The 20,805-nt window shown below is 47.3% G+C and overlaps 1 protein-coding gene and 1 long non-coding RNA gene across 5 annotated transcripts in view; both read right to left on the bottom strand.

Annotated features, from left to right (window-relative positions):
• Nucleotides 1-5,331: 5,331 nt before the first annotated feature.
• On the bottom strand, nucleotides 5,332-10,493 carry LOC130370550 (uncharacterized). Its single transcript, XR_008893044.1, has 3 exons — nucleotides 10,269-10,493; nucleotides 9,666-10,015; nucleotides 5,332-5,729 (listed from the first exon to the last, which is right to left on the bottom strand). It is a non-coding gene; the product is annotated as an uncharacterized LOC130370550 (long non-coding RNA).
• A 4,595-nt stretch (nucleotides 10,494-15,088) lies between these two features.
• Nucleotides 15,089-20,805, bottom strand: part of slc10a7 (solute carrier family 10 member 7) — a 7,582-nt gene continuing 1,865 nt past the window's right edge. For 2 of the 4 annotated variants that reach the window (XM_056576312.1, XM_056576313.1), the window contains 9 exons: nucleotides 20,803-20,805; nucleotides 20,651-20,689; nucleotides 20,268-20,303; nucleotides 19,853-19,936; nucleotides 19,303-19,468; nucleotides 18,873-18,924; nucleotides 16,622-16,695; nucleotides 16,291-16,436; nucleotides 15,090-15,734 (listed from right to left, as the gene is read on the bottom strand). The exon at nucleotides 20,803-20,805 is cut by the window's right edge and continues 73 nt beyond it. In XM_056576312.1, the coding sequence (XP_056432287.1) occupies nucleotides 15,702-15,734; nucleotides 16,291-16,436; nucleotides 16,622-16,695; nucleotides 18,873-18,924; nucleotides 19,303-19,468; nucleotides 19,853-19,936; nucleotides 20,268-20,303; nucleotides 20,651-20,689; nucleotides 20,803-20,805 (633 nt within the window). In that variant the 3' untranslated portion in view covers nucleotides 15,090-15,701. Of the gene's footprint in view, nucleotides 15,735-16,126; nucleotides 16,165-16,290; nucleotides 16,437-16,621; nucleotides 16,696-18,872; nucleotides 18,925-19,302; nucleotides 19,469-19,852; nucleotides 19,937-20,267; nucleotides 20,304-20,650; nucleotides 20,690-20,802 lie in introns of those variants that run through there. The other 2 variants (XM_056576314.1, XM_056576316.1) reach the window with 2 other exon arrangements.

The raw sequence follows: 20,805 nt of genomic DNA, 5'->3' as shown, positions 1-20,805 counted from the left end.
CCAAGGTCCTTTGGTATTCCCTGAGGACCTGAAGTAAAACATGAGCCTCCAGAACATTGGACTCACACTCAGCAGAGTTGAAGGTAACACTGGAAGACGAAGGGGTGGAAGTTGGAGGTTGAGATGTGGAGTTGGGAAGGGAGTTGGGCGGTCCAAATGTAGACCTGAAAGGGGCCGATTTAGAAGTGGAAGGGCCTGATGTGGAAGTTAGACGGGCAGATGTGGAGGTGGGAGGGGCAGATGTGGAGGTGGGAGGGGCAGATGTGGAGGTGAGAGGGACAGAGGTGGAGGTGGGAGGGGCAGATGTGGAGGAGGCAGGGGCAGATGTAGAGGTGGGAGGGGCAGATGTGGAGGTGGGAGGGGCAGATGTGGAGGTGGGAGGGGCAGATGTGGAGGAGGGAGGGGCAGATGTGGAGGTGGGGGGGGCAGATGTGGAGGTGGGAGGGGCAGATGTAGATGTGGGAGGGGCAGATGTGGAGGTGGGAGGGGCAGATGCAGAAGTGGGAGGGGCAGCTGTGGAGATGAGAGGGGCAGATTTAGTAGTGAAATATGGTGGTTGGATGGCCAGATTTGTAAGTGGGAGGGGCAGATGTGGAAGTTTAAGGGGCAGGAGTGAAGAGAGACCACTCAGGAGTGGGGCGAGACCACTCAGGAGTGAGAAGAAACCATTCAGGAGTGAAGAGAGACCACTCAGGATTGAGGAGGGCACATTTGGAGATGGGAGCTGCAGATCTTTAGGAGGGGTAGGAGGGGTAGATTTAGATTTGGGTCGGGAAGATTTGGTTTGTTGGAGGGGCCAATGTAGAAGGGTAAGGAGTAGATGTGGAGGTGGGAGGGGCAGATGTAGAAGTGGCAGATGTGGAGGTGGGAGGGGCAGATGTGGATGTTTGAGGGGCAGATGTGGAGGTTTGAGGGGCAGATGTGGAGGTGGGAGGGGCAGATGAAGAAGTGGCGGATGTGGAGGTGGGAGGGGCAGATGTGGAGTCAGGAGGGGCAGATGTAGAAGTGGGAGGGGCGGATGAGGAGGTGGGAGGGGCAGATGTAGAAGTGGGAGGGGCAGATGTAGAAGTGGCAGATGCGGAGGTGGGAGGGGCAGATGTAGAAGTGGCAGATGTGGAGGTGGGAGGGGCAGATGTAGAGGTGGGAGGGGCAGATGTAGAAGTGGCAGATGTGGAGGTGGGAGGGGCAGATGTAGAGGTGGCAGATGTGGAGGTTGGAGGGGTGGATGTAGAAGTGGGAGGGGCAGATGTAGAAGTGGCAGATGTGGAGGTGGGAGGGGCAGATGCAGACGTGGGAGGGGCAGATGTAGAAGTGGCAGATGTGGAGGTGGGAGGGGTGGATGTAGAAGTGGCAGATGTGGAGGTGGGAGGGGCAGATGTAGAAGGGACAGATGAGGAGGTGGGAGGGGCAGATGTAGAAGTGGGAGGGGCAGATGTAGAAGTGGGAGGGGCAGATGTAGAAGTGGCAGATGTGGAGGTGGGAGGGGCAGATGTAGAGGTGGCAGATGTGGAGGTGGGAGGGGCAGATGTAGAGGTGGCAGATGTGGAGGTGGGAGGGGCCGATGTAGAGGTGGCAGATGTGGAGGTGGGAGGGGCAGTTGTGGAGGTTGGAGGGGCAGATGTAGAAGTGGCGGATGTGGAGGTGGGAGGGGCAGATGTGGAGGTGGGAGGGGCAGATGTAGAAGTGAGAGGGGTGGATGAGGAGGTGGGAGGGGCAGATGTAGAAGTGGGGGGGTGGATGATGAGGTGGGAGGGGCATATGTAGAAGTGAGAGGGGCATATGTGGAAGTGGGAGGGGTAGATGTGGAGGTGGGAGGGGCAGATGTGGAGTTGGGGGCAGATGTAGAAGTGGGAGGGCAGATTTGGAGGTGGGAGGGGCAGATGTAGAAGTGGGAGGGGCAGATGTAGAAGTGGCAGATGCGGAGGTGGGAGGGGCAGATGTAGAAGTGGCAGATGTGGAGGTGGGAGGGGCAGATGTAGAGGTGGCAGATGTGGAGGTGGGAGGGGTGGATGTAGAAGTGGGAGGGGCAGATGTAGAGGTGGCAGATGTGGAGGTGGGAGGGGTGGATGTAGAAGTGGGAGGGGCAGATGTAGAAGTGGCAGATGTGGAGGTGGGAGGGGCAGATGTAGACGTGGGAGGGGCAGATGTAGAAGTGGCAGATGTGGAGGTGGGGGGGTGGATGTAGAAGTGGCAGATGTGGAGGTGGGAGGGGCAGATGTAGAAGGGACAGATGAGGAGGTGGGAGGGGCAGATGTAGAAGTGGGAGGGGCAGATGTAGAAGTGGGAGGGGCAGATGTAGAAGTGGCAGATGTGGAGGTGGGAGGGGCAGATGTAGAGGTGGCAGATGTGGAGGTGGGAGGGGCAGATGTAGAGGTGGCAGATGTGGAGGGGGAGGGGCCGATGTAGAGGTGGCAGATGTGGAGGTGGGAGGGGCAGTTGTGGAGGTTGGAGGGGCAGATGTAGAAGTGGCGGATGTGGAGGTGGGAGGGGCAGATGTGGAGGTGGGAGGGGCAGATGTAGAAGTGAGAGGGTGGATGAGGAGGTGGGAGGGGCAGATGTAGAAGTGGGGGGGGTGGATGATGAGGTGGGAGGGGCATATGTAGAAGTGAGAGGGGCATATGTGGAAGTGGGAGGGGTAGATGTGGAGGTGGGAGGGGCAGATGTGGAGTTGGGGGCAGATGTAGAAGTGGGAGGGGCAGATTTGGAGGTGGGAGGGGCAGATGTGGAGGTGGGAGAGAAAGATGTGGAGCAGGGAGGGGCAGATGTAGAAGTTGGAGGGGCAGATGTGGAGGTGGGAGGGGCAGATGTAGAAGTTTGAGGGGCGGATGTAGAAGTGGGAGGGGCATATGTGGAGGTGTGAGGGGTAGATGAGGAGGTGGGAGGGGCAGATGTAGAAGTGGCAGATGTGGAGGTGGGAGGGGCAGATTTGGAGGTGGGAGGGGCAGATGTGGAGGTGGGAGGGGCAGATGTAGAAGTGAGAGGGGTGGATGAGGAGGTGGGAGGGGCAGATGTAGAAGTGGGGGGGGTGGATGATGAGGTGGGAGGGGCATATGTAGAAGTGAGAGGGGCATATGTGGAAGTGGGAGGGGTAGATGTGGAGGTGGGAGGGGCAGATGTGGAGTTGGGGGCAGATGTAGAAGTGGGAGGGGCAGATTTGGAGGTGGGAGGGGCAGATGTGGAGGTGGGAGAGGCGGATGTGGAGCAGGGAGGGGCAGATGTAGAAGTTGGAGGGGCAGATGTGGAAGTGGCAGATGTGGAGGTGGGAGGGGTGGATGTAGAAGTGGGAGGGGCAGATGTAGAAGTGGCAGATGTGGAGGTGGGAGGGGCAGATGTAGACGTGGGAGGGGCAGATGTAGAAGTGGCAGATGTGGAGGTGGGAGGGGCAGATGTAGAAGGGACAGATGAGGAGGTGGGAGGGCAGATGTAGAAGTGGGAGGGGCAGATGTAGAAGTGGCAGATGTGGAGGTGGGAGGGGCAGATGTAGAAGTGGGAGGGGCAGATGTAGAAGTGGCTGATGTGGAGGTGGGAGGGGCAGATGTAGAGGTGGCAGATGCGGAGGTGGGAGGGGCAGATGTAGAAGTGGCAGATGTGGAGGTGGGAGGGGCAGATGTAGAGGTGGCAGATGTGGAGGTGGGAGGGTCAGATGTAGAAGTGGGAGGGGCAGATGTAGAAGTGGCAGATGTAGACGTGGGAGGGGCAGATGTAGAAGTGGCAGATGTGGAGGTGGGAGGGGCAGATGTAGAAGGGACAGATGAGGAGGTGGGAGGGGCAGATGTAGAAGTGGGGGGGCAGATGTAGAAGTGGCAGATGTGGAGGTGGGAGGGGCAGATGTAGAAGTGGGAGGGGCAGATGTAGAAGTGGCAGATGTGGAGGTGGGAGGGGCAGATGTAGAGGTGGCAGATGCGGAGGTGGAGGGGCAGATGTAGAAGTGGCAGATGTGGAGGTGGGAGGGGCAGATGTAGAGGTGGCAGATGTGGAGGTGGGAGGGTCAGATGTAGAAGTGGGAGGGGCAGATGTAGAAGTGGCAGATGTGGAGGTGGGAGGGCAGATTTGGAGGTGGGTGGGGCAGATGTGGAGGTGGGAGGGGCAGATGTAGAAGTGAGAGGGGTGGATGAGGAGGTGGAGGGGCAGATGTAGAAGTGGGGGGGGTGGATGATGAGGTGGGAGGGGCATATGTAGAAGTGAGAGGGGCATATGTGGAAGTGGGAGGGGTAGATGTGGAGGTGGGAGGGGCAGATGTGGAGTTGGGGGCAGATGTAGAAGTGGGAGGGGCAGATTTGGAGGTGGGAGGGGCAGATGTGGAGGTGGGAGAGGCGGATGTGGAGCAGGGAGGGGCAGATGTAGAAGTTGGAGGGGCAGATGTGGAGTGGGAGGGGCAGATGTAGAAGTTTGAGGGGCGGATGTAGAAGTGGGAGGGGCATATGTGGAGGTGGGAGGGGTAGATGAGGAGGTGGGAGTGCCAGATGAGGAGGTGGGAGGGGCAGATGTAGAAGTGGCAGATGTGGAGGTGGGAGGGGCAGATGTAGAGGTGGCAGATGTGGAGGTGGGAGTGCCAGATGAGGAGGTGGGAGGGGCAGATGTAGAGGTGGCAGATGTGGAGGTGGGGGGGCAGTTCTGGAGGTTGGAGGGGCAGATGTAGAAGTGGCGGATGTGGAGGTGGGAGGGGCAGATGTGGAGGTGGGAGGGGCAGATGTAGAAGTGGTGGATGAGGAGGTGGGAGGGGCAGATGTAGAAGTGAGAGGGGCATATGTGGAGGTGGGAGTGGTAGATGTGGTGGTGGGAGGGTCAGATTTGGAGGTGGGAGGGGCAGATGTGGAGTTGGGGGCAGATGTAGAAGTGGGAGGGGCCGATTTGGAGGTGGGAGGGGCAGATGTAGAAGTTTGAGGGGAGGATGAAGAAGTGGGAAGGGCATATGTGGATGTGGGAGGGGCAGATTTGGAGGTGGGTGGACCAGATGTGGAGTCAGGAGGGGCAGATGTGGAGGTGGGAGGGGCAGATGTGGAGGTGGGAGGGGCAGATGTGGAGGTGAGAGAGGCAGATGTAGAAGTTTGAGGGGCGGATCTAGAAGTTGGAGGGTCGGATGTGGAGGTGGGAGGGGCAGATGTGGAAGTGGGAGGGGTGGATGTTGTCAAAGGAGCGGGATGACATTCACACTCTTTCTTTAAAGTAGGATAATACTGACTTACTGTTACGTCGAGACGACATTGATGTTGTGGAAAGGGGTCGACATCAATAAGTGAAATCATGCCTATATTTTTGGTCTCCATTAATATCTTAGCTCTAGGATTTTCTTTAACATTGTCACCCCAGTGTGCGCTTGCTAACCATTCCCCCGTAACTGTGCTATAGCAGCAAAATGCTGTCCAGAGAGTTTTTGGAATATTGTTGACCTTGTTTTTGAGAGTCTTGTTTGCATTGGGAATTGCTCCAGTCACGACAAATGCTTCATGTTGGTTGTTTTGGTTCAAACAGTATTCATGCATCACACATCTGACACATTTCTCCATTCTTTGCCAGCTTCCATTATTAAATGTGCGGGATTGTGGCACAATGTTAGTCAAGGTAAATGTAGCCTCCTTATCTAATTTGTTGTGAGCATGAGCACTTGGAAAGATGTGGCCTTTATCATAGTCCGTTTGATGAGAATAGTCGGAAAAACTAGCTTGTTTGGAGTATTTTTTTCTTTTATTCAGGTGTTTCATGTTGCTGTTGCTTCCCCCATCTTCAAGCTGCAAATGAAACATAAACAAAATTAGTCTCAATCAGTTTTCTGAAAGCTTCCACCACAAAGGGAATTTATTTACTCAGAATTTAAGTAATTCTATGATGTACATATACAATACATTATGATTTATTCAGAACTTATAAAACTGTTAGTTTCGACCAAGTAATTTGATTGGACAAGAGCCATTCCATGTATGCTGATATAGAGTATAACAGCACTGGGACTTTTAACTATACATGTATGATGTACTCCGCTTTACAGGTGTTCTAATAACCTTTAATGTTATTAACGGCCTTTATGTAGCTTAGATTGCTGGTGTGTTTATGTGTTGGAGGATGTGTAGGAGGATGGCAGAGCCGAGCAGAGCAATGGTACTTCAACTGTTTAAGACGTAACTAAATAAATTTCCAACAGTTTATATTCGTTCAAACCATTTAACAAATATACACACTTCAATAATTTCGATATCATTTAAACTTTCTTCAGAATCACCGTTTTAGTTTCAACCCGTCATATTCTACAGTTGGTCCGATTGGATAAAGGTACATTTTATCAGTCTGTTTTTATGGGAATAATTGACTCAAGCAGAAACCAGAAAACAAGCCGTTTTTTCGTTTTGTCAAAAAGACGGAAATCAAAAGTTCCGCTCGTTTATTCATTTTTTGGTTCTGTCAAAATCAAAAGTTCAGCTTATTTATTCGTTTTTTGGTTAACAAAACAAATTTACCACTCAATATCTTCTTTCCGTCGGTGGGTGGGTCCTCTGATTGGCTAGTGTGCTTCGTTGCCCTGTGCTCTTCAAAAAAATTTCTTGCGTTTGATAATGTCTGCAAAAATAGACACTAGCAGACACAGAGGACCCCATCACTCACAGTCAAAACTGACATGGCTTCAAATAACAATAAAAGCATTCATATTCATTTGAAAATGAGAACTTATGAAGTTATGATGACTTCAGTGCAGTTGACATGAAGTTATTACATGAAGGGACCTCAGGGCTTTGCTACGACGGAGGCTCAACATATCCAGGCTCTGTGTTCATTATCCGGCTCAACAAAACCTAATGCCCCGGTCAGAGTTAACTGGTATGACGACAATGGTCATTGTCCGACTCTGATTTTTGTGCTCTGTGCGTGTTCAAATCAAAGGAGCTGCGATCGCGGGCTGCTGATTTAGGGCCACTCACACTAGGGCCGCGGCCCCGTGCCCGAGCTCATTTGCATACTAAAGTCTAGAACGTTTGGCTAGTGTGATCACGCCACCCGTATTCCAGCACGGAACAGCCCCTTGGTCACGGCACACTTGGGAGAGGTGTGCCGTGGCCAAAGTACAGATGCTAATGACATGACACGCGAAGATACGCAATGTGAGCTGGATGACGTAGTCCTTGCGCGACCCTTCTTTCTTGATAGGTCCATGCCCTTCTTCCCCACAACAATCATTTAAACAATAGCGGCAAGCGGTTCACTCATTCATACGTATGTATAGATGAGTAATCGTGCCCAGGCCACGGCAGTGTGACCGCGGGCCAGCGGGGGGAGTGGGGAGGGGGGAATCGTGCTGAATCTTCCTGCAGCACGGAACAGGCAAACTTGCCTAGTGTGAGTGCGCCCTGATTTCCTCACAGCCTGAGAGCTATAAGGAATACAAGTAATCACAACACATTTCTGACAACTGAACATTGCGCATCTGTTGACCTTTATCCATTGTTGAAAGATATTTTATATTGTTTTCATATTATTATTTACTGACGGTGATTAAAGAATGCGAGTGTGTGCTATATTGAAAGTGTGGCTGGGTGTGCCTATGATTATAGGCTACAGTGAGTTTGTTAAGGTGCTGTACAAGCAAATCATATTCTCTAGTCTGTACGGTGACAAAGAGTGTACAGTAAGCCAGTACTGTAGCCTACACTATAAACAAATGGTTCTCTTTGCTCATGGCAGTTGTGACAGTCATTTTAACATGTCAGCAGGCAAGCTTCACTCATTCCAGGATGAATTATGTTTTTTCCTACAGCCTACTTGGAACATGTTTTGAAATAGATCTATAGTAGCCTGTAGAAGTTTGCTCATAACAGGCCAGCTGGAATACAAAGCAAACTCTTTGTATTCCAGCATTTTCTTTTTTTTTGTGATGTTTTTATGTTTTAATGTTGCGTTGTTGATATGTTAGACGGCTTAGATGTTCTTAGATGTTTTGTTAACCTGATTCCTATCCCGCTCTGTTTAAGTAAAAGTGCAAAATCTCTCTTTGCCTTTGTTTTTTCTTTTCTTTAATGTGTTTGGAAATTACTTTTAATGATGTTAACTAGATCTTATAAATGGCCTAAATACATCAAATTCGTATATACCCTATACCGTTTGACTATAAGACTTCTATAAGAATCTCCTCTGTGCAGCTATTCATGTAGTCAGTCAATGATCAAACTAGTAGCATGAATATGAATTACAGTCCAAGCGGGTTAGGCAAGGCAAGGCAATTTTATTTTTATAGCCCGTTTTTACAAACAGTTTGTCTCAAAGGGCTTTACCTAGCGTGAGCATCATAACGACATCCTCTTCCCTTAACCCCTCACATCAACTGAGTAAAAACTCCCAGGAAAACCCTTTTACCAGGGGAAAAATTGCAGTTGGTGCAGAGGGATGGAGCTGTGGAGGAGCTGTGGAAACACAGAGAGACTGCGAGGTGGGAGGGGCCAAACGGGGGGCTCTACTTAAATGTAGTTAGAGTGTCTGCCTCTCTGACCCATTGGGAGAGCTGGTTCCACAGTAAAGGAGCCCAGTAACTGAAGGCTCTACTTCGCAGTCTGTTTTTAGAGATACTGGGAGTCACTATGCTCTGCGCTTTTCATTCAGCGGTAACTTTATTTGTTTCCAACCATTAACTTTTTCTTAATTGGTGTTCATGTTCACATTTTTTACGCCATTTGTTCAAATCCCTTCACTTGATTTAAGCCATTTAAGATTTCTTTATGTCTTAATCTATGTGGCTTTATTAAAAAATATTTTCAACCTCACAATGTACTACAGCACTCGACGCATTTTCTGCAGGAAATGCATTTTCTAGTTATACTTGTCATTGGCCGAGCACTGTCAATCCCGCACTGCCCGGTCAACGGCACATGTGATTGGACTGTACGTCAGCAGAGAGCAATCAATAGGTTTAGAGAAACATGGTCCCACCACGTTTTAAACTTTTTTTTTGCATTTACACTTGACATGAAAAATTATCATTTAAATCCACGAACAACATATGTGTAATCCAGGGCATATAAAGACTGGGACCAGAAAATAATAACTTTCTTTCCATTGAAACCCATTCATATTTTTTGATCTCATAGGTCCTATGGGCTCTACCGGAAGGGGCGTGACTTCGCCACTCTATAATCACGTGACTCGTAAACATGCCCCCTGGTGGCAAAATCTCTGAAAAGTCAGTTCTGAATAAATAAAATGTAATGGTGTCAATTTACACCTGACACATTTTCAAAATAAATATACGCCCTTTCAAAAATAAATTCTATTGGTATGAACACCTGTTTGCAGAACCCTATTTACAAGATTTAAAAACCGGGAAACAAAATAATACACTGGCAGAACAGTGCCAGATTGGAACACTGCAAAGTGCTGGTGAACATTTTTAAACTTTGAACATTTGTTGGTGAAAATTATAAGGAAGGAAAAATAGAACACAAATTCATGCTTGCAGATGTTTGAAAGTTCTTTTCAGGCTATAATCTCTTTTTACAAGGTTTCGAGTTTTCAAACACAGACTTAGAGGCCTTTGAAACTATTTTGTTCAGGTTTGAATTATGACAGGATTCTAATCCCATACATGTTCATTAGATCTTGGTCGGATAAATATGAGGCACTAACGACCCCAAATCAACAGTTATCTATCTATTTTTTCAGAACGAACGTCATCACATATCACGTACCTTTGGCTCAAACATCCACTTCGGTTTTCTTGGTCTTTTGCTTCCGTCGTCTCCTGTGTATTTATATGCAGAAAACACTGGGATCTTATTAACTGTGTCATAGAGCGTCATGAACCTCCTGGTATTTTTATATTCCTGGCAAATGGGCTTGTAGCGATTCGGGTCCTGAATGGTCCCCTGCTGCAGGACTCCTAGTATATCCGGTGGGGTTCCATCCAGGAAGAATTCAGTACAGTCGTTGACTGAGTTCACCACCTCAGTGGCTATAGGATCCATGGACACGAGAAGCAGAATGACAAGAGCCAATGGACAGCCACCAGTCACTGATGGCGTCATCACAGGCTGCAGATCTGCAGAGCAGGAAAGCAGTGAACCTGATGAGTGGATGTCCAACTAACAGCAAAATATTAATTAAATCAGATTAATCTTGAGGTTAAATGTAATTCATTATTGATGAAGACCTTAGTGTGTTCACTTAGAATTGTCCAAACTATACAAATACCAAATACCATTTTAACCAAAATGTGAAGAAATTGACATTTACTTTAAAGCACTTTTTTTTTTAACATATAGAGGCTGTAAAGATGTACTGAAGGCTCTTACCAGTATCGCAGAGGGCAATTGATGTGTGTTCTCTGAATGAAATTTTCCAACAATCGTCGTTAAGAATCTAGAACATCCTTAAACACAGCAGCAGTTGGGTGTGGGTTCTCTGAAGGAAATGTCAAACAGTCGTCTCTGTTAACAAGAAGTATGCCCCTCGATGATTCTTCATAATAGAAACGTAATAGGTTCCCCTTTTAATAAGGGGAACCTAGGTTCCCCCTTTTTTCCCCCCGATTCCCCTTTTATATAACGCATAGAAGAACCTTTAGGGTGCATTCAAAGAACTTGCACAAGCTTATAAACTTAGAAAAATAATGGGAAAGTGCTGTTCTATGAGGATTCTACCCATGTTCAATCCCAATTCAAAGTCCTTATGTCAGCAATAATTTATAAATCATATCACGCAGGCTCTTAATCGTTGTTGAGAACAGAGATATTTCATACTATGATGTTATAAACAATATATGAGAATATGTATTTTTTGTCGTATCATTCACTAATTTCGATATCATAAAATATACACTACCCAGCCTCTGTGATTCTCGACGAGAGCACAACAATCTACCTTCGCAAGTGTGCAACAGCGAACGCCATCTACTGTGCTAACAGCAACCTTGCAATGTGGGAATTTGAAATAGAGCTCAACAGAAGTGGACACCAAAGTGGTTTGGTTGCAGTCTGGTATAAAACACTGCACCATTGCTATTTTGTAGTACTGGTTTAGTTTACAGTTTTTGCCAATTGATTGAACAATATAGACACATGCTTAGACTGTCAAGACTTGACTCAGGGACAAGGACTCAGAAGCAAAACTCAAAAGACGGCAGTATGTTTAAACCAAAAACGCTTTACTAGAAAATGGTAACAGAAAACGCTCTCATGGAGGATACAAAACTGTATATGACTACCACATGCAAACACTCACTCCTCTGGCCACAAAAGAGAATTGAAACTGTCATCCAGAGGTCAGATTCTTAGTAATCTGCTTCAGAGAATGGTCTGGTATTTAATAGAAGAGACACCTCACAACACTCAGTACTGTAGCCCGACATTCACAGGTAATCTGGTATATGACCGAATATGACCATAGTACTAGAGAGACATAGTGTAATATTTAATATGATGCTAGTACTAGATACATAATGTAGTATTAAATATGGCCGTAGTAATAGATCAATATTAGTATTAAATATGGCCCTAGTACTAGACACATTATGTACTATTAAATATGACCCTTGTACTAGATATATAATGCAACATGAAATGACCCTTGTACTAATATACTAGTATTAAATATGTCCCGAGTGCTAGATATATAACATATGATTAAATATAACCCCCGTACTAGATATATAACATATTAGTTAAGTTTTTTTCTTGTGCGTGAGTGTGTTCTTGTGTGTGTGTGTTTGTGTGTGTTTCTTTTTTGGCACAGTTGCATTTCCTGCATTGTTCTGAGTATATCAGGGGCATTGCATTGGACAGGGGGTGAGGAGGAACGCGGGACTTATCCAGCCTTCCTTTGAGTGTTTATCCACTTACTGTTGCCAGACAACACAACAGCACATGTGACTTGATTAATGCCTGAGGCATCAAACTCATGGGGCTTGAAGACACGTTGGGGTCGAACACCAGTGTGTCATCTTAAGTGGGATGAGACGTCAGGGGCGGGCCGTACTATTGGGCAAACCAGGCATTTGCCTGGAGCCCCGGGCCCCATAGAAGGTTTTTGGGGCCCCCATTTTTTTTTTTTTTACCTTTATTTTTCCCGATAAAACATTAAGAACAGTTTCTTATTTACAATATTGATCTGGTCAAGAGGGCCCCAATGCATATATTTTGTCCCCATATTTATTATTTTTATAAAAATCTCTTCACAATAGTAGCATCGGGATGTCTAATTATTACTCATGTTTTGACGATCTTTCCGTGTGCACCCCCCTTCAGTCTGCACTACATGGACTATTCCATGTTACGCGCATCACGCTCATCATGCGTATGCGGAAATTATGTCAAATTCAAAACAGTAAGCGGTAAGAGAGAGAGAGAGAGAAATCGAGTGAGACATGAAGCGATCGTACGAAAGCGGGTCACATAAAAAGAAAGACCAAAGGCAGGACTTTCTTTCAAAGCTGCCAAAGCTATCCAGCTGTTTTACAGCCACCGCAGTGGCAGCGGGACCGTCGGCGGATCAAGAGCAGCCGCCAACGTCGTTTGCTGTCACGTTACTGCTCCTTTCATTCCAAGTGGCTCTGGCTCAGCCAGCAGCGATGCTAATGACGTGTGTCAACAAACTGACGGAGATGATGCACAACTGGTAGTGAATATTTCTCACTCTCCTTCTTCCACTTTGGTTATTGAAATTTATGACAATAACGATAACAATGACTGCGAGACACATATTCCTGTGGATGACCCAGCACTCTTGCCCAAGCTGCTGTGTCTTGGGCAGGTGCACACATATTCTTGTGGATGACCCAGCACTCTGGCCCAAGGGCCGCAGATTCACAAAAGCATACTATTACATAGTAATGAAAAATGGTGAGAGGGTGAACAGGTCTTGGTTCGTCTACAGTGAAAGTGCAGACCGTGTTTTTTGCTTTTGTTGTTGCCTTTCTGGAAAACAAAAACAATTGAGTGAGGAAGGATTTAAAGACTAGAATAACCTTGCAATGCATCTAATCAACCATGAAAGGTCTGAAGAGCACAGGAAATATAGTGATAGCTGGACGCAGCTATCAGTGGGTTTCCAGTAGTGGTTTCCAGTAGCTCACAGCAGATAGCTGCTGTGAGCTACTGGAAACCCTCAGGTAAATGAGGACTTATGGTTAACAGTCAGTGTAATGTGTCAACATAACTAATCTTATTGTTTTGTATGTTATTCTCAATTTGTAAATAGATAATTAACATTTGCATGAAAGAAGGATAGTGACTTTTGTTCATCCCTTGCATGGAGTATCTCATTATGCGATATAAGGTACTGAGACCGGTAGATGCAGGGGCCCCCAAATGACTGTTCGCCTGGAGCCCCCAAAGGGCTAAGTTCGCCACTGTGAGACGTATCGTGTGGTATCATCCTACTCAATGAACTCTACCTGTCTACTCCTAGGTCAGCCTCAGATGATTGGTCCCTCTAAGCCAATAGGAGCTCGCCCGGCCGCGATGTCACTCTGCAGTGCGGTTTGGAGCCCCAGCAGAACATGCAGGGCACGAACATGGAGCGGTCTCTGGAGAGGTTGACCATGGGCTTAGAACTACCTCCACATCTACCATGGAAAGAGATGCTGATCGTACACAAATGTCTCCCTCAAACAGAGGTGGAGGAGAATGAGCGTGTGGTCACACTCAACGTTGGAGGGTCCAGCTCCAAATCCTCCCTTTCCCGGGCCACATTGACCAGCTCTGACGGGGGGATCCCGAGGCGTTCCCAGGCCAGTGTTGAGATATAATCTCTCCACCTAGTCCTGGGTCTTCCCCAGGGTCTCCTCCCCACTGGACGTGCCTGAAACACCTCCCAAGGAAGGCGCCCAGTGGGCATCCTTACCAGATGCCTGAACCACCTCAGTTGACTCCTTTCTAAGTAAAGGAGCAGCGGCTCTAATCCGAGTTCCTCACGGATGGCTGAGCTTCTCACCCTATCCCTAAGGGAGACGCCAGCCACCCTTCTGAGAAAACTCATCTCGGCCGCTTGTACCCGCGATCTCGTCCTTTCGGTCATCACCCAGCCCTCATGACCATAGGTGAGGATAGGAACGAAGATCGACCGGTAGATCGAGAGCTTTGCCTTGCGGCTCAGCTCTCTTTTCGTAACAACGGTGCAATAAAGCGAACGCAATACCAACCACGCTGCTCCGATTCTCCGGCCAATCTCTATGGAGTTAGAATCATGCCAAAACCCCGCACACACGCAAAACGTGTTTTGCTCACGCACAACGATTCACACACACGCTCAGTGTGGTTTGCAAATAAAAAACATCATTCACAAACTAATGCATTTGGCTTCAAAAACAAATACAGTATGTTTGACACATAGTACAAACTAAAATCTTTCAAGTACAAAAAAAAATCCTTCAAGTACACAAAACAATTCTACAAGTACGGAACACTGAAAGCTGCGCGTGGATCGGAAGGCATTTGCGCGTGGATCAGCAAGGCGGAAAATTAGTGCCAAAAGTCACGTGACAAACAAATGTCCTGTGATTCACACTACACAACAGCAGGTGGCGTTGTTCCTGCAAAACCGCACGGATTCCGAACGGTTTCCGTACTGTTTCCGTGCGGTTTAGCACTTTTACCGCGCCATTATAGGGCCAGTTAGTGGCCTTCTTGGCTTTCCATAGAATCCATTATCCACACACGGTTGACCGGCAGCAAATAAAGATTTTGGGGAGAAAAAAATATCGTCCTGGCGGCCTTAAACGGACAACGGACAACGGACACAACAGCGCCACCTGCTGCAGTGAGTGCTGAAGGTCACAGGCCGACGATCCAATGAGGACCACATCATCTGCAAAAAGCAGTGACGAGATCCTCAGACCACCGAACTGCAACCCCTCCCCACCACGACTACGCCTCGATATCCTGTCCATGTATATCACAAACAGGATTGGTGACAAGGCCCAGCCCTGGCGGAGACCAGCACCCACTGAGATCGTCACACTTGGTATTGATTATGTCATTTGTCTTGTTAATGAATGCTCATGACTGTTAAAACATTATTTAACATTATTAACAATGTTAAATAATGATATGATTAACCCATACTCAATATGATATGTATGAGAATAAAAAAAATTATAGATGAAAATTATTTGAAGGAAAAGAATCTACAGTAAATAAAGTATTATTTTATTATAGTGTGGTAGACAAAATCAAGAGATAAACATTCTGAACAACTGTCGTTACGTTACTTTCAAAGTCCAATAAAACAATTATTCACAAAATATATTTTTATCTTTGAAAAAAACCAAACATTCTTTGTGTATTTAAATAAAGATCGAGAGCTGCACAGTCCTGCGATTCACGTTGGAAAAAGTACAAAATAGAAAAATAGGAAACATTGTAAATCCTTGAGATTGGCCCCACTTTACAGTTAATAACTGGCTCAAACCAGGCAAACCTCAATACAAAAATACACACTGTCTTATTCTAACCTTTATATTAAAACACAAATGATCTACCATATTCTACCATCTGTATAAAAGTGAACACTCGCATTTGGAAGTTTTCGTGCAAACGAAGCCCAGGCTCCCTCGATTTGCCGAAGGTGCTAAGGCACTGATAAACACTATTCCTTCAAACCACACACACACACACACACACACACACACACACACACACACACACACACACACACACACACACACACACACACACACACACACACACACACACACACACACAATCGCCATGGAAACACCTTTGGTCCAATTAGATGGGTGTGAGGCTGGTCAGCTTCACCGCCTACAGAATGAGACAGACGGACGGACGGACAGACACACGGAAACAGACAGACACACAAGATGGGGATTAGAACGCTGAATCTGAACAGATTGCTTACGCAGAGGGCATTGGGAATCGTCCAGAAAGCATCCCAATGTAATCATGAGGTGAAATCACCGCCACCAAGTGCCACCACCAGGTTTCACCATCACCACCAGGCCTCACCACCAGAGCAGGAAATAGAGAGACTCCCAGGTCCTAGAGACGAATCTAACTGCAGACTAATGATCCGTCTCCAGATACAAGCGTGTGGATTAGAGATGGAGGAGAGCAGGTGTAGCAAGCTGTGGTATAGATGGAGGAGGAGGTGCTGCAGCAGGAGGAGGAGGGTTCTTAACAGTGTAGATACTCACGGTGGACAGGGACGCTGCTACTGCAACAACACACGGGACTGGAGGAACACGGCAACGCTGTTAACACGGTGTGTGTGTGTGTGTGTGTGTGTGTGTGTGTGTGTGTGTGTGTGTGTGTGTGTGTGTGTGTGTGTGTGTGTGTGTGTGTGTGTGACTGTGTGTACCTTCTGGCGGCTGGTCATCCAGGCCTTGAAGGAGGGCACCAGCAGGGAGCCCAGTAGGATCTGCGCCGGGTGGTAGATGAGCAGCGGAACCGACATCACAGACAGCTGCTGGTAGCCTGAGAACACTATCTTCAGCATGGGGATACCTGATGACACACACACACACACACACACACACACACACACACACACACACACACACACACACACACACACACACACACACACACACACACACACACACACACACACACACACACACAGGTAAAGTGTATGCAGTGTGAACATCTGTTTGCGTGTGCGTGTGTGTGTGTGTTTTTGTTTTGCATACCCAGGGTCAGTGATTTGTGTGTAGAACAGAACAGGATGGCTACTGTATCAGCTGGGGTGAACCCTGACCCCGACCTGTGGAAAGAGAACCGTAAACCACTGGTGACATTCCTCAGACAGACAGACAGACAGACAGACAGACAGACAGACAGACAGACAGACAGACAGACAGACAGACAGACAGACAGACAGACAGACAGACAGACAGACAGACAGACAGACAGACAGACAGACAGACAGACAGACAGACAGACAGACAGACAGACAGACAGACAGACAGACAGACAGACAGACAGACAGACAGACAGACAGACAGACAGACAGACAGACAGACAGACAGACAGACAGACAGACAGACAGACAGACAGACAGACAGACAGACAGACAGACAGACAGACAGACAGACAGACAGACAGACAGACAGACAGACAGACAGACAGACAGACAGACAGACAGACAGACAGACAGACAGACAGACAGACAGACAGACAGACAGACAGACAGACAGACAGACAGACAGACAGACAGACAGACAGACAGACAGACAGACAGACAGACAGACAGACAGACAGACAGACAGACAGACAGACAGACAGACAGACAGACAGACAGACAGACAGACAGACAGACAGACAGACAGACAGACAGACAGACAGACAGACAGACAGACAGACAGACAGACAGACAGACAGACAGACAGACAGACAGACAGACAGACAGACAGACAGACAGACAGACAGACAGACAGACAGACAGACAGACAGACAGACAGACAGACAGACAGACAGACAGACAGACAGACAGACAGACAGACAGACAGACAGACAGACAGACAGACAGACAGACAGACAGACAGACAGACAGACAGACAGACAGACAGACAGACAGACAGACAGACAGACAGACAGACAGACAGACAGACAGACAGACAGACAGACAGACAGACAGACAGACAGACAGACAGACAGACAGACAGACAGACAGACAGACAGACAGACAGACAGACAGACAGACAGACAGACAGACAGACAGACAGACAGACAGACAGACAGACAGACAGACAGACAGACAGACAGACAGACAGACAGACAGACAGACAGACAGACAGACAGACAGACAGACAGACAGACAGACAGACAGACAGACAGACAGACAGACAGACAGACAGACAGACAGACAGACAGACAGACAGACAGACAGACAGACAGACAGACAGACAGACAGACAGACAGACAGACAGACAGACAGACAGACAGACAGACAGACAGACAGACAGACAGACAGACAGACAGACAGACAGACAGACAGACAGACAGACAGACAGACAGACAGACAGACAGACAGACAGACAGACAGACAGACAGACAGACAGACAGACAGACAGACAGACAGACAGACAGACAGACAGACAGACAGACAGACAGACAGACAGACAGACAGACAGACAGACAGACAGACAGACAGACAGACAGACAGACAGACAGACAGACAGACAGACAGACAGACAGACAGACAGACAGACAGACAGACAGACAGACAGACAGACAGACAGACAGACAGACAGACAGACAGACAGACAGACAGACAGACAGACAGACAGACAGACAGACAGACAGACAGACAGACAGACAGACAGACAGACAGACAGACAGACAGACAGACAGACAGACAGACAGACAGACAGACAGACAGACAGACAGACAGACAGACAGACAGACAGACAGACAGACAGACAGACAGACAGACAGACAGACAGACAGACAGACAGACAGACAGACAGACAGACAGACAGACAGACAGACAGACAGACAGACAGACAGACAGACAGACAGACAGACAGACAGACAGACAGACAGACAGACAGACAGACAGACAGACAGACAGACAGACAGACAGACAGACAGACAGACAGACAGACAGACAGACAGACAGACAGACAGACAGACAGACAGACAGACAGACAGACAGACAGACAGACAGACAGACAGACAGACAGACAGACAGACAGACAGACAGACAGACAGACAGACAGACAGACAGACAGACAGACAGACAGACAGACAGACAGACAGACAGACAGACAGACAGACAGACAGACAGACAGACAGACAGACAGACAGACAGACAGACAGACAGACAGACAGACAGACAGACAGACAGACAGACAGACAGACAGACAGACAGACAGACAGACAGACCTATATATACTGTACAGTAGTAAAGGAGAGAGAGAGGATGGAATGAGAACTGACCTTCTGGTGAAAAGAAAAAGGATCAGCATGAAGCTCAACTGGATGGAGAAGACTGCAATGAAAGCATCGCACGCAAAACATCAGCATAGGAGAAGTGAGGACCTTAATATTTAACCCATTCAATACACAACTAGGGAGGACCTTAATATTTAACACACTCAATAAACAACTAGGGAGGACCTTAATATTTAACACACTCAATAAACAACTAGTGAGGACCTAAATATTCGACACACTCAATACACAATTAGTGAAGTCCGGGAGATTTAAAAAACTACATTTTATATGTGGGATCCTATGCAATCCAGACATTTAAAAAATGTTTAAATGTATACATCTCATCGATACATGACTTCAGAGGACCTGCGTGCAGTATACACTGAACACATTAGTGAGGTCCGAGGGGAATACATTATGAGCACTGCCATACTTGTTAGGACCACCACCAGCAGACTGGTGGGCTCCAGCTCTACGTCGGGGCTGCTGAAGGTGTCGCAGAAGGTGGTGTAGATGATGAGGAGGAGGATGAAGCTGCTCACCGTCCCGAAGGGAAGCTTACGGCGCTCCAGACTCTCCCGCAGAAACCTCCGGCACAACTACACACACACACACACAAAAGGTGGCATATTATACCACCAGGGGTGAGTGTGATTAGCCGTCACAAGCCGTTTTGAAAATCTGCCTCTTCTGACATCACAAGTGGGCGTGTCCACCTAGATGTGTGCTGGATAGATCAGTCTACCAGCCGACCCAGTGGACTGGAGCAAACGTGGCTCATCTATCCGTCATAAATCTAGGTGGACACGCCCACTTGTGATGTCAGAAGAGGGAGATTTTCAAAACGGCTTATAACGGCTAATCACACTCACACCTGGTGGTATAATATGTCACCTTACCACAATGCATACATATACAACAGACAGTAACCGACAGAAAGCGGGAGAGAAAGCGGGAGAGAGTACAGACAGACAGGTGCTGACCTGTCCCAGGAGAAGAGGAACGACCACGGTCATGAAGAGCTGAGAGAAGATGGAGGAGAAGGGAACTGAGGAGGACGAGCCAAGCTAGAGGAGGAGAGAGAGAGAGAGAGAGAGAGAGAGAGTCATCTACATGTTTACATTAAATTACAAACGTAGATTTGCTTGCAACGCTCCAATGCTAAACAGCTCTCTCTACACATTTCGTTATTTTAGAATAGGGCTATGGTAGGGTTTCCCATGCCAATAAAGCCCCTATAAATTGTACTGAATTGAATTATTAATGCATTTGAAAAGTAAATTTCCCTGTCCCATTTCCAGGTCTATGAGTTAGTGTGGTTTCAGCACAGCGAATAATCCATAATATATAACATCTTAACCTTTTTTGGCACTGGGTGTGATTAATAGGTTTACTTACAAACAGTAGCAGCAGGACAGGAGTCACTACGATGCCCTGGAGGACAGAGAGAAACCTAAATAACTAATGACATCACCAACAACGTCATTAACTGATGACATAACAGCATCATCAGAGAATGACATCACTAACAACGTCCTTAACTAATGACATCACTTACATCACTAATACGTAATTAATGACATGACTACATAATGACATCGCTAGCAGCATTAATTACATCACTTACGTCATCATTAAAACCAATGACACACACACACACACACACACACACACACACACACACACACACACACACACACACACACACACACACACACACACACACACACACACACACACACACCCAGACGCACACACACACACACACTCAAGTTAGTTACCAGGAAACTTCCAAATGCAGAATTAAAGATGGCAGCCGCCTATAAAAAGAGAAGAGAAAAGAGAGACTTACCAACATGTCATTGTCAACAGTTTGTGTTTTTATTATATTACATAATGGGTGCATGAGGTGTGTATGTGGTGTGTGTATGACCTC

Source organism: Gadus chalcogrammus, chromosome 17, assembly GCF_026213295.1.
Source record: "Gadus chalcogrammus isolate NIFS_2021 chromosome 17, NIFS_Gcha_1.0, whole genome shotgun sequence".
In the NCBI taxonomy this organism is placed as follows: Eukaryota; Metazoa; Chordata; class Actinopteri; order Gadiformes; family Gadidae; genus Gadus; species Gadus chalcogrammus.
This window is presented reverse-complemented; position numbering and strand designations above follow the sequence as displayed.